General features: G+C 33.6%; 1 protein-coding gene across 40 annotated transcripts in view; it reads right to left on the bottom strand.

Annotated features, from left to right (window-relative positions):
• The window catches only part of LOC136840690 (nucleolar protein dao-5-like), a 1,019,029-nt gene extending 1,009,578 nt beyond the window's left edge, over positions 1 to 9,451 (bottom strand). For 37 of the 40 annotated variants that reach the window (XM_067107412.1, XM_067107455.1, XM_067107414.1 and 34 more), the window contains exon 1: positions 9,189 to 9,391. In XM_067107412.1, the coding sequence (XP_066963513.1) occupies positions 9,189 to 9,245 (57 nt within the window). In that variant the 5' untranslated portion in view covers positions 9,246 to 9,391. Of the gene's footprint in view, positions 1 to 9,188 lie in introns of all 40 variants that reach the window. The other 3 variants (XM_067107446.1, XM_067107459.1, XM_067107461.1) reach the window with 3 other exon arrangements.
• Between the last annotated feature and the right edge of the window lie 4,596 nt (positions 9,452 to 14,047).

Raw genomic sequence — 14,047 nt, 5'->3', positions numbered from 1 at the left:
AGACGTACTCACTACTAGAGGCGCCTCTAGGGTTAGGTATAATAGTGGTGGAAAACTAGGAGAGTTTTATGCATCAAGTAAAACCTGAAATCACTAAACAATTTCCTGAATATAAGTTACGGAAATATTTACAATTAGTCGAGAATATCTAGAACAAAAATGGCAAATAAGTATAAGTAAAATTCGGTTATAATTGAGTCATCTCAGACGTATGTCTAAATATTAGGAGAAGCAGTATTTCAAATATTTGTCGACGAAATAAAAATAAGTAAAAAATGAATGAAACTTTAAGCCACTGACACATGAAACTCAGCCACGGTCCGGTGGTGGCCTGTGTTGTTGGTACCTATGGCGGTGCCAGAAGAACGATTATGGCTAACTTTAACCTTAAATAAAAACAAAACTACTGAGGCTAGAGGGCTGCAATTTCGTATGTTTGATGATTGGAGTGTGGATGATCAACATACCAATTTGCAGCCCTCTAGCCTCAGCAGTTTTTAAGATCTGAGGGCGGCCAGAAAAAGTGCGGAAGACCAGACAAATGGCCATCTCAAGAGCTTTTTATTTCAGAAAACTAAAAAAAGATATATTGAGAAAAACAGTCCTGTTCCTTCTGACCACAACATCAAACGCATCCAGTGTCTTTGATGTGGAATGGGTAATTTTCAAAATGTGTGGCTATTAATGTTCCCCTTAATTAACTGTAATGTGGTTTTCAGAATCGCATTCACAGACTAATTCATTCTATAGAGATCAATTACAGATACTGACGCACATTCTAACAGGACAGACATATAAATTTCACTTTTATTTGCTTTGAGGATTATCTGCATGAAAATTATTATTATTATTATTATTATTATTATTATTATTATTATTATTATTATTATTATTATTATTATTATTATTATTATTCAAGATGAAGAACCCTATTCATACGGAACAAGCCCAAAATAGGAGCCATTGACTCGAAATTCAAGCTTCCAAAGCATATTATTATTATTATTATTATTATTATTATTATTATTATTATTATTATTATTATTATTATTATTATTACTCAGAAGATGAAGATCCCTATTCATACGGAAGAAACCCAAAACAGGAGCCATTGACTCGAAATTCAAGCTTCCAAAGAATATTTTTATTATTATTATTATTATTATTATTATTATTATTATTATTATTATTATTATTATTATTATTATTCAGAGGATGAAGAACCCTATTCATACGGAAGAAGCCCAAAATAGGAGCCATTGACTCGAAATTCAAGCTTCAAAGAATTATTATTATTATTATTATTATTATTATTATTATTATTATTATTATTATTATTATTATTATTCAGAAGATGAAGAACCCTATTCATACGGAACAAGCCCAAAACAGGGGCCACTGACTCGAAATTCAAGCTTCCAAAGAATATCATGGTGTTCATTCCAAAGAAGCAACAGAAGATGATAGGAAATCCACAAAGAGATATCAGTCATTAAAGAAAAAAAACTGAGTACAGGACAAATAAGCACACACTTAAAAACGTACGTCAATTACAAAATACAAGGAGACTGCTCTATGGTAGTACTGCATCGCATCTTCGCTTGAACTTCTGAGGTTCCAACTGCACAACACCCTCGAAATATAATAATTTCATAAACTAACCATTTAAAAAACAGGTAATTACAGTTGATTGCACACTGCGCTTGGTACTTACGAAATTATCTTGATATAATGATTAAACGTCTTAATACATCACTAAACAGTTACATGATTCTCCCAGAAAAGTAAATGTGACTACAAATCACTCTGGTTCCGCCTGAAAATACTTCCTTATTGAAACGAAATCTGAGGCATTAATTGCCTTTCCTAAAAGTGTCGATATGTGCGATTTTACAATACAGGGAAGTTTACTAAGTGACTATCGCACCAATTCTATACATTCTTAAAACACCTGGGTTCGATCCTGATGTGAGTCAGGAGTTTATATATATATGTATATATATATATATATATATATATATATATATATATATATATATATATATATATATATATATATATATATATATATAATTTCTTTTATCCAAAATGGAGGCTTCTAGATATATGAAAAATAACCTGATCACCACCAATATAAAAGATGATAAATGGACTGTTATATCACTTCTATCTGATCTTAAGTAAAACGTGATAAAAAAACATATAAAGGTACATTTTCAACTACACAAAAATACAGAAAAAAAAATAAAAAGTTATATGAAAAATAAAAAAGTTACATGAAAAATAACCTAATCACCAGCATAATATATGATAAATGGACTACTATATCACTTTTGTCTGGCCTTAGGTAAAACGTGATAAAAAATAAATAAAGGTATATTTCCAACTACACGAAAATAAAGAGAAAAATAAAAAGGGACATTCACTGTATACAAAACTAATAGAAATTAGCTGTGGAAAAAATGAACAATTTTTCAAAAGGTAGAGCGGTAAACATGGATAAAAATACAATCACGAAGATATTGCAACAAACTAACTTTTGGAAAGCAGCTAATACATAAAGGAAAATTTCCCCTGCTACCTGAGGGGCAACACCTGTTATTAATATCTGGAACGCCCTTCATAAATATCAGTCATACTGCGCATAGCAATTCAAGGTGACAGCAGTCAGACTTAAAACCTTGCTAAGCGAGAGCTTGGTAAAGGTTGATCTATGGTATTTTATACACCCCGGCCTGTTGGTTTCGAAACATACCTCTTTTCAATAATTTATTTTAAAATGTCGGTGTCTTTGATATGAGCTCAAGTTTATCTCAAAACACACTGGTAAAGGTAAACAAACAGACAATAGCTAGATTGGTTAACTGGAGTACATCAAACAAATAAACAAAAAGCCTTCTGTAATTGTATTTCTAAATGGAAACTGAAAGCTTTGTTTCTAACTGCATTTCTAAACTGAAACTGCAAGCTTTGTTTCTAACTGCATTTCTAAATGGAAACTGAAAGCTTTGTTTCCAACTGCATTTCTAAACTGAAACTGAAAACTTTGTTTCTGACTGCATTTCTATGTGGAAACTAAAAAAAACTATGATTTTAACTGCATTTCTAAATGGAAACTAGAAAAACTATGATTTTAACTGCAATTATAAATAGAAACTCAAAACTATCTTTTTAACGGCATTACTGAATGGAAACTGAAAACTGTTTTTAACTGTATTGCTAAACAGAAACTGACAACTGTTTTTTATCAGTAAATGGAAACTAAAAACCATGGTTTTAATTGCATTTCTAACTGGAAACTGAAAGCTGTTTTTAACTGTATTCCTGAATGAAAACTGAAAATATGTCTCTAAATGCATCTACATGGAAAATGAAAACTGTTTTTAACTGCATTTCTAAATGGAAACTGACAACTGTGTTTTAACTGCATTTCTAAACAGAAACTAGAAGTTATTTTTTTAACTATTTCTAAATGGAAACTGAAAGAACGTTTTAACTATATTCATAAATGGAACCTAAAAACTATGTCTAACTACATTTCTAAATGGAAACTGAAAACTGTCTTTAACTGCATTTCTAGATAAAAATCGAAACTGTTTTAACTGTATTTCTTAACTGAAACTAAAACTATCTTTTTAACTGTTTCTGAATAAAAACTGAAACTATATTTTTAACTGTATTTCTAAATGGAAACTGAAAGCTATGTTTTTAACTGCATTTCTAAATGGAAAGTGAAAACTGTGTATCTGACTCTGTTTCTAAACGGAAACTGAATAATGTGTTTTTAACTGTATTTCTAAATAGAAACTAAAAGCCATGTTTTTAACTGTATTTCTAAATGAAAACTGGGAACTGTTTTTAACTGCATTTCTAAATGGAAACTGAAAAATTATTTTAGCTGTATTTCTAAATGGAAACTGAGAACTATATTTGAACTGTATTTATAAATGTAAACTGAAAGCTATGTTTTTAACTGCATTTCTAAAAGGAAACTCAGAACTATGTTTTTAACTGTATTTCTAAATGTGAATTGAAAGTAATGTTTTTAAATGTATTTCTAAATGTAAACTGAAAGCTATGTTTTAACTGTATTTCTAAATGGATACAGAACTATATTCTTAACTGTATTTCTAAATATAAACTGAAAGCTATGTTCTTAACTGTATTTATAAATGTAAATTGAAAGTCATGTTTTAACTGTATTTCTAAATGTAAACTGAAAGCTATGTTTTAACTGTATTTCTAAATGTAAACTGAAAGCTATGTTTTAACTGTATTTCTAAATGTAAACTGAAAGCTATGTTTTAACTGTATTTCTAAATGTAAACTGAAAGCTATGTTTTAACTGTATTTCTAAATGGACACAGAACTATATTCTTAACTATATTTCTAAATGTAAACTGAAAGCTATGTTCTTAACTGTATTTATAAATGTAAACTGAAAGCTGTTCTTAACTGTATTTCTAAATGGAAACTGAGAACTATGTTTTTAACTGTATTTCTAAATGGAAACTGAAAAATATGTTTTAACTGTATTTCTAAATGAAAACTGAGGACTATATTTTTAACTGTATTTCTAAATGTAAACTGAAAGCCATGTTTTTAACTGTATTTCTAAATGGAAACTGAAAACTATGTTTTTAACTGTATTTCTAAATGCAATCTGAAAAATATGTTTTAACTGTATTTCTAAATGGAAACTGAGAACTATATTCTTAATTGTATTTCTAAATGTAAACTGAAAGCTATGTTTTTAACTGTATTTCTAAATGGAAACTGAGAACTATGTTTTTAACTGTATTTCTAAATGGAAACTGAAAAATATGTTTTAACTGTATTTCTAAATGGAAACTGAGAACTATATTTTTAACTGTATTTCTAAATGTAAACTGAACAGTGATGTTTAAGCAATCCACAGAAATTTTAACCGGTTAAATAAATCTAATGCCTAAAATGAGATAATCTAATTCACTTTCCATTTCTTTTGATGAAGTATGAGGCAATCCAAGACCGCATTTTCACTTAGAACTTCATCGCAATTTATAAATGCAAAAGCAGTGTTATGCTTTCTGAGGAAAACATTCCAAAAGTGAACTAGTCCGAATGAAAGGATTTAACTTTGAAAAGGAAATATGCTGGGCTTCGTTAATCACCGTTCTTATGGAATTTAAAAGATGTTATATCCCTTTCATTAAAGTGTGAAAAGGACGTAATTAAATTCCAAGTGTGTGTGTGTGTGTGTGTGTGTGTGTGTGTGTGTGTGTCTGTCTGTCTTAAAAAAAAAACAGCACAAAACAGCATTCAAGTTTGTATTTTATTTTCTACATTTCCGGGTCCTGAAAATTATATTAATTTTCTGTTTTTTTTCCTGAGGTCAGTTTTTTTTTATTAAGGAATCTACATAGTTGCTTGAATCAAGAGATTCCAAGAATGCTTCAACGACTGAAGTTTGAAATAACGAGTTTGAAAGATTTTCCTTTAAAGATTTCAGTACGTCACAGTGTTTGATGTTTTTCTTTTAACAAAATTTACTTGAAAACGGAATGTAAATCCTTGAAGACTTCTCAAAAGTTTATACTCTTATCTTCCAGTCATGCAACTTTCCACACTTTTCTAAGTATCACACTGACAACAGATTAGTCTAATCATTTGAACAAGTTAGATTAGTCTAATCATATTCACAGTATATTAGTCTAATCATAGTCACAGTAGATTAGTCTAATCATATTGACAGTAGATTAGTCTAATCATATTCACAGTAGACTAGTCTAATCATATTGACAGTAGATTAGTCTAATCATATTGACAGTAGATTTGTCTAATCATATTGACAGTAGATTAGTCTAATCATATTCACAGTAGACTAGTCTAATCATATTCACAGCAGAATAGTCTAATCATATTCACAGCAGATTAGTCTAATCTTACTGACAGTAAATTAGTCTAATCATTCACAGAAGATTAGTCTAACCATATTCACAGTAGATTAGTCTAGTCATATTCACAGTAGATTAATCTAGTCATATTCACAGCAGATAGGTCTAATCATATTGACAGTAGATTAGTCTAATCATATTGACAGTAGAATAGTCTTATCATATCCACAGTAGATTAGTCTAGTCATATTCACAACAGATAGGTCTAACCATATTGACAGTAGTTTAGTCTAACCATATCCACAGTAGATCAGTCTAAGCATATCCACAGTAGATTAGTCTAATCATATGAACAAGTCAGATTAATCTAGTTCGAGAGTCAATACCTCACTGCGTCTAGCAGCTATTTTGCATCAAACTTTAGGAGAACGAAGATAAGAACGAGGTTGGCAATGTCTGAACAATGATCTATTTTTCAAGGCCAAGAATTATTTAACTTGACTGCAAATTTGTCTACAAAATGCAGTCTGATCAACACCAAAGGACTCCACGAAAACTTAAAATGACTGTCTCTCTGTCTTCCAAGTGAGAAAATCTGGCAAACAGATTTGTTATTTATGTTAGGGTGAAAGTACTTTGTAGCTACGAATTTCTGTACTGTAGGACAACAATCAGAGGTATTACAGAGCCAACATACTACGGTTTTGTAAAATACATACGTATGTATTATACATACACATATATACATGTATAATATATAAGCATATACATATATACTTATATACATACATACACAAATACAGTCCATATAAAATAACACATATGTGTATATATATTACACATATAAGTATATATAATATATAAACATACTTATATTTATACATACATAAGTATAAATAATATATACACACATATTTACATCCAGAAATATAATACATATAAATATATATACATATATATATATATATATATATATATATATATATATATATATATAGATTCTCTCTCTCAGAATGAGACTGCTATCTTCACCACTCTCGCCCCAGTGACGGTCAAGCCATTGATGTGACACCAGCGTCGGGCATTCCTTGTCGATCATCTGAATACTACCGTGACATAATACTCTCTAACGCAGCTGAACGTATAGCCACTATGTCGTTGTGTTTGTTTGTTTTTATATATATATATATATATATATATATATATATATATATATATATATATATATATATATATATATATATAATTATACATTTGTGTATATGTATGTATGTATATATATAAACATATGTTTATTTATATATGTATATATATATATATATATATTTATATATGTATATAAACATACGTACATATAAATACATATACACATATACATATGAATATTTACATAAATACATAATATATGTAATAAATATACATAACATATCTCACAAAAGAATAGACAATCATCAGACTATTTTTTTTTTTTTTTTTAAAACATTCTCAAACCGCGCCATGTACAATAAAATGAAAGTTAATGTTGAAAGTTCTCCTTTCTACCAGATCTAGAAAGAACATCTGCCCTCGTAACAGTTCATCGCCATACCACGGGGCAATTGGTACGTATAGAAATCAACATTATCTTAAATTATCTTAAGACTGCATGTTGACAAAATGTATCACTATTTCTATCGATGTTGCCGCAATGTTTTGCGTAACGTCGTAATGTTTTATAATCTACAGGGCGCGTGAAAAGTGGCTATGTATATATATATATATATATATATATATATATATATATATATATATATATATATATATATATATATATATATTAACTAAAAATTAACGACCTACTTCCTACATTTTCTAGTTGAGTTTTGCGATATATGAACATAAAAACCATATGTTCATATAAAATGTATGTATATATAATTATGTATATGTATATACACATATATTGATATACGTATATGTAGCCTATATATGTATATACAGTATATATATATATATATATATATATATATATATATGTCTGTATATATACATATATTATATATAATAAAATATATATATATATATATATATATGTATACATAAATGTGTATATATGTATGAACATACGCATGTGTAATTTCGAGTGATGAGAAAGGTGACTGACGGCCAAGATGATAACGTTTCTCGTATAAAAAATGAATTTGTTGCTGACACAAACCTTCAATGAAATACGCGCCTCACTCTCTGTAAAATTAGCCTCGCCATAATTGTCAAAAAAAAAACACGTGCTTTACATTTTATCTGACGTAAACAAATATTTTATAGATACTATACACACATATATGCATAGTTATAGGCATCTGAATATATTTTGTGTTTATGTAGCGTTTATATATATATATATATATATATATATATATATATATATATATATATATATATATATATATATATATATTTTTATTTACACATACTATACATATACATATATAAAATATATTATATATATATTTTTTTTTACTCGTACCATAAATACATACCGCTAAACACAAAATACATTCAAAAACATCATATATATAATAATAATATATATGCATACATATCTCTACAGTATCTTAAAAAACAGTTTTACACCACACAAAATGCAAAGCACGTGTAAATTTTTTTTTTATATACAATTATCGCAAGGCTAATTTCACGGACAGAGAGAGAGAGAGAGAGAGAGAGAGAGAGAGAGAGAGAGAGAGTAAAGCGCGTACTTCAATGTGGCAACAACCACTTCAATTCTACATGAGAGACACACATTATCATCTTGGCCGGGAAGAAGAAGAAGAGGAGGAAGAAGAAGCCACCTCTCTCCCCTCGCTGAATACTACTCGATCTCCTGGTGGTGGCCTGTTGCCCGACACGGCCGCAGAGCCGACTGGAAATTACGATCTCGTAGATTTTTATTCCCGACGAGAAACCTTTGAAGGGCGGGGCGGCAATGCAACACAAGATGCCGCCGTGTGGTTGTACCAGCAACAACATCAACATCCTCCTCCTCCTCCTCCTCCTCCCCTCTCACACACACACACATGTTTCTCTCTCCTCTCTCTCTCTCTCTCTCCCTCTCTCTCTATCTATCTATCTATCTCTTGCTCTACGCCTTATCTACCTCCTCCTCTTGATCTCTATCTACATCTTTCGCCCTCTAGCTCCAGGGTTGCAGAGCCTTGATCTGGTGGCGATAGGCCTAGGGCTTCGCCCGGGAGGAGGAGGAGGAGGAGGGACTTCCTGCAGCCTACAAACCCACGTAACGAATTTTGCGACCGGAGTCGCTCTCTCACTTACCTTATCAATATTAACAGAAGGGCAGGCGCGACATAGATTCCAGAATTGATTGATCATTAGTACTGTTTATACTGACACGACTCTATAATCCGTTAAATCTCTGAAACAAACTCCCCCAGAGCGAAATGGCTCGCTCTCTCTCTCTCTCTCTCTCTTTTACCCGAATCTCCCCTTTTCGACCTATGTGCGATCAGTAAGGGACCTACGACGATGGCACACAATATACTACCACCTCCCTCCTCGGCTAACTGGTGCTTGACACCGTCGGGTAGCGCGCACGCCGGTCCGCGCAGAGTAGGATGAAAACCTCTCACACTCAGGCTGCCAGAGCGATCTCCCTTACTCTCTCTCACTCTCTCTCTCTCTCTCTCTCTCTTCTCTCTCTCTCTCTCTTTTACCCTCCCCCTTACCCTCCCCCCTTCTCTCTCTCTCTCTCTCTCTCTCTCTCTCTCTCTCCCTCGGAAAATTTTGAACTGGTTTTGCCCACCTTTCCCTGAGACAATGTCAGCACCTGACAGGCGACCTGTGACGGACTTGAATACGCGTGCTCTTCGAGTACACATGTTTGAACGGGGTTATCTAATGCAATCAATAAGAAATTCACTTGGAAGAAACGGCTCTCTTCGCACCTCTGGCAGGATATACCTTCCGCCTCTTTCTCTCTCTCTTTCTCTCTCTCTTTCTCTCCCTCTCTCTCTTTCCAGGACAAACCAGACGTAACCGTTATCGGATTTCAGTCCCGACCGGGGCTGCTCTCTCAACCTGGGGTAGGAGGAATAAAGTATTTGGACATTTGAAACGCTGCAGCTCCGGGTGTCAGGTAGGATAAGGTTTAGAGGGGAAAAAATACAAAAAAAAAAAGGAGAAAAGAGCGAAATGTGCTTGCAAAGGAAGAGTTGCTTTCAATGTGATTCATTCTCATTTGCATATCGCAGTTCTAGATTATGCCTGACGACGACGCAATGTAATGTGGAACGAAAGCATACACATTGTTGTGGTGAAGTTTCTTTGGTAGGTGAATCAATCGTAATTCTATTTCTGGTCAGGCTTCGCCAGTGCGAAAGTTTTTGCAAGTTTTCTATAAAACACTTAACTCTGAATCATCACCAGCATCGGTCCTCTGGCAACTAAGTGATGTATACTGGCAACTAAGTGATGTATAGGGTTTCAATATTACTCGGCCCCCGAGACGCTTGTTATCGCAGACCTACTGTGTGTGTGTGTGTGTGTGTGTGTGTGTGTGTGTGTGTGTGTGTGTGTGTGTGTGTGTGTGTGTGTGTGCAATGTCATCATATCGCCCAGGTTCCCCCTGACCTCCCATGACCTTTCCTGTCTTTACGGTATGCAGGTGGGTATCATCCCATAAGTGAGGGGTCATTCCTTTCCTAGATAGCTTTGATCTGTCTACGTCTTGAGAATCTGAAGAAGTAATTTATACAGATAAGGCCACTTGCCATTCCAGAAGTAATTTTTACAGAAAAGACCACTTGCCATTTCAGAAGTCATTTCTATAGATAAGACCACTTGCCATTTCAAAGGTAATTATACAGATAAGACCACTTGCCATTTCAGAAGTAATTTATGTAGATAAGGCCACTTGCTATTCCAGAAGTCATTTCTACAGATAAGACCACTTGCCATTTCAGAAGTAATTTATGTAGATAAGACCACTTGCCATTCCAGAAGTCATTTCTACAGATAAGACCACTTGCCATTTCAGAAGTCATTTCTATAGATAAGACCACTTGCCATTTCAGAAGTCATTTCTATAGATAAGACCACTTGCCATTTCAGAAGTAACTGATACAGATATGACCAGTTGCTAATTCATAAGTAATTTATACAGATAAGACCACTAGCCATTTCAGAAGTAATTTATACAGACGAGACCACATGCCCTTTCAGAAGTATTTATGCAGATAAGACCACTTGCCATTTCAGAAGTCATTTCTACAGACGAGACCACTTGCTATTTCAGAAATAATTTACACAGAAGTCACTTGCCAATTCAGAAGTAATTATACATATAAGACCACTTGCCATTTCAGAGGTAATTTATACAGACGAGACCACATGCCATTTCAGAAGTATTTATACATGTAACACCACTTGCCATTTCAGAGGCAATTTCTACAGACGAGACCACTTGCCATTTCAATAGTAATTTATGCAGATAAGACTACTAGCCATTTCAGAAATAATTTATACAGAAGAGGTCACTTGCCAATTCAGAAGTAATTATACAGATAAGACCACTTGCCATTTCAGAAGTAATCTATACAGATAAGACCACTAGCCACTTCAGAAGTAATTTATACAGACGAGACCACATGCCATTTCAGAAGTATTTATGCAGATAAGACCACTTGCCATTTCAGGGGCAATTTCAGTAGTAATTTATGCAGATAAAACCACTAGCCATTTCAGAAATAATTTATACAGAAGAGGTCACTTGCCAATTCAGAAGTAATTATACAGATAAGACCACTTGCCATTTCAGAAGTAACTGATGCAGATAAGACCACTAGCCATTTCAAAAGTAATTTATACACACTAGATCTGACCACATGCCTTTTCAGAAGTATTTATGCAGATAAGACCACTTGCCATTTCAGCAGCAATTTCTACAGACGAGACCACTTCCCATTTCAGCAGTAATTTCTACAGACGAGACCACTTTCCATTTCAGTGGTAATTTCTACAGATGAGACCACTTGCCATTTCAGCAGTAATTTCTACAGACGAGACCACTTGCCATTTCAGCAGTAATTTCTACAGACAAGACCACTTGCCATTTCAGCAGTAATTTCTACAGATGAGACCACTTGCCATTTCAGAAGTATTTGCTACAGATGAGACCACTTGCCATTTCAGCAGTAATTTCTACAGATGAGACCACTTGCCATTTCAGAGGTAATTTCTACAGATAAGACCACTTGCCATTTCAGAGGTAATTTCTACAGATGAGACCTCTTGCCATTTCAGAAGTATTTTCTACAGATGAGACCACTTGCCATTTCAGAGGTAATTTCTACAGATAAAACCACTTGCCATTTCAGAGGTAATTTCTACAGATGAGACCATTTGCCATTTCAGAAGTATTTTCTACAGATGAGACCACTTGCCATTTCAGAGGTAATTTCTACAGATGAGACCACTTGATATTTCAGAGGTAATTTCTACAGATAAGACCACTTGCCATTTCAGAGGTAATTTCTACAGATAAGACCACTTGCCAATTCAGTGGTAATTTCTACAGATAAGACCACTTGCCATTTCAGAGGTAATTTCTACAGATGAGACCACTTGCCATTTCAGAGGTAATTTCTACAGATAAGACCACTTGCCATTTCAGAGGTAATTTCTACAGATAAGGCCACTTGCCATTTCAGAGGTAATTTCTACAGATAAGACCATTGGCCATTTCAGAGGTAATTTCTACAGATAAGATCACTTGCCATTTCAGAAGTAATTTATACAGACTAGACCATATGCCTTTCCAGAAGTATTTATGCAGATAAGACCACTTGCCATTTCAGAGGTAATTTCTACAGATGAAACCACAAGCCATTTCAGAAGTGTTTTCTACAGATGAAACCACTTGCCATTTCAGAAGAATTTTCTACAGATGAGACCACCTGCCATTCTCGTGGTTACATATCCTGAAGTTTTATTTCAGAAATCTATGATTAATATGAAACTAGACTTACTGCATCTGGACCTATGCCCATCAGTGATTACTGAATTTACACTTCCAACACACAATGACATTGCACTCTTGGTAAGAATGACTCGATTCACGAATTCTAGGCTATCAAGCCAAGCACTGGGGCATTTTCTGCCATCCATGGCTGAAAAAAGCGTGGAGAGGGAGTTGGAGTGGTTGGACAGCAAGATAAGTAGGTAAAAGGATCTAAAGGTGAAACTTGGAGAAAAAGAATAGTCCACTAAGAAGCAATAGTTAGAGGTGTTGGACCAGAAAGTTTGAAGAAATGAGAATGGAGGTAAAATAAAAGGTTAAAAAGTGGATGCAGCTTGGGACCGAAGGTACGCTGCAGACACCCTTAGGTGGTGATCCACTGCACTTCCATAAATGAGCGTTGGCTCATCAGTCCCTCCATACATTCCGGTCTCTTGCATGCGCCCTGCTATCTTCCTTCACCTATTCTGTGACTCACCTATTCTTGCATATTGCCAATGTTCTTTACAGTTATTCACACAAATGTAGCTGCATTTCAAGTTTTGTTTTAAAATTAAAAATGTTGAAAGTGATGTAAAATGTGGTTTTAAGTGTTGCTGTTTTAGATTTTTTTCTGAAGATTTATAACTGTATTTTTTATGTGTCTTTGTTAGACCATATTTAAGATCTTGTAAGTTTTCTCAGTTAAGTAACTGTAAAATCTTGTGGTCAATAAACTGCTACCTATCTATCTATCTACCTGTCTATCTATATACCTACCTACCTACCTCTATCTACCTATCTACCTATACAAATGAACAATTAAACTGCCATTCCACATTAACATTCAGAGCTCTAAGTTTCTGGCTTCTATTCAACCAGCATCACTGTCCTTGTCCCTATTCACTTTAAAACTTTCTCCCACTACAACAAACATATAATAAGCTTTCACGAGTTTCCGCAGCTTCTCTTCGCAATACCCAATCACCAGTGGGTCAGCGGCAGAGAAACTCAACATTCCAAGACTCCTTTTCTAATCCTACAACTGAAGTCTTCCCTAACTCGCATCACTCCAGTCCTAAGATATTAAACAGACTTGGTCCCTCAACGGCAAATCAGACTTTTCCGTCAAAGTTAATCCTAAACGCTTCGAATTGGAATATCAAATTTTAGGCCAAAG

The sequence above is a fragment of the Macrobrachium rosenbergii genome, chromosome 8 (assembly GCF_040412425.1).
Source record: "Macrobrachium rosenbergii isolate ZJJX-2024 chromosome 8, ASM4041242v1, whole genome shotgun sequence".
In the NCBI taxonomy this organism is placed as follows: Eukaryota; Metazoa; Arthropoda; class Malacostraca; order Decapoda; family Palaemonidae; genus Macrobrachium; species Macrobrachium rosenbergii.
Note: the sequence above shows the minus strand (reverse complement) of the source record. Positions and strands in the feature narration are given on the sequence as shown.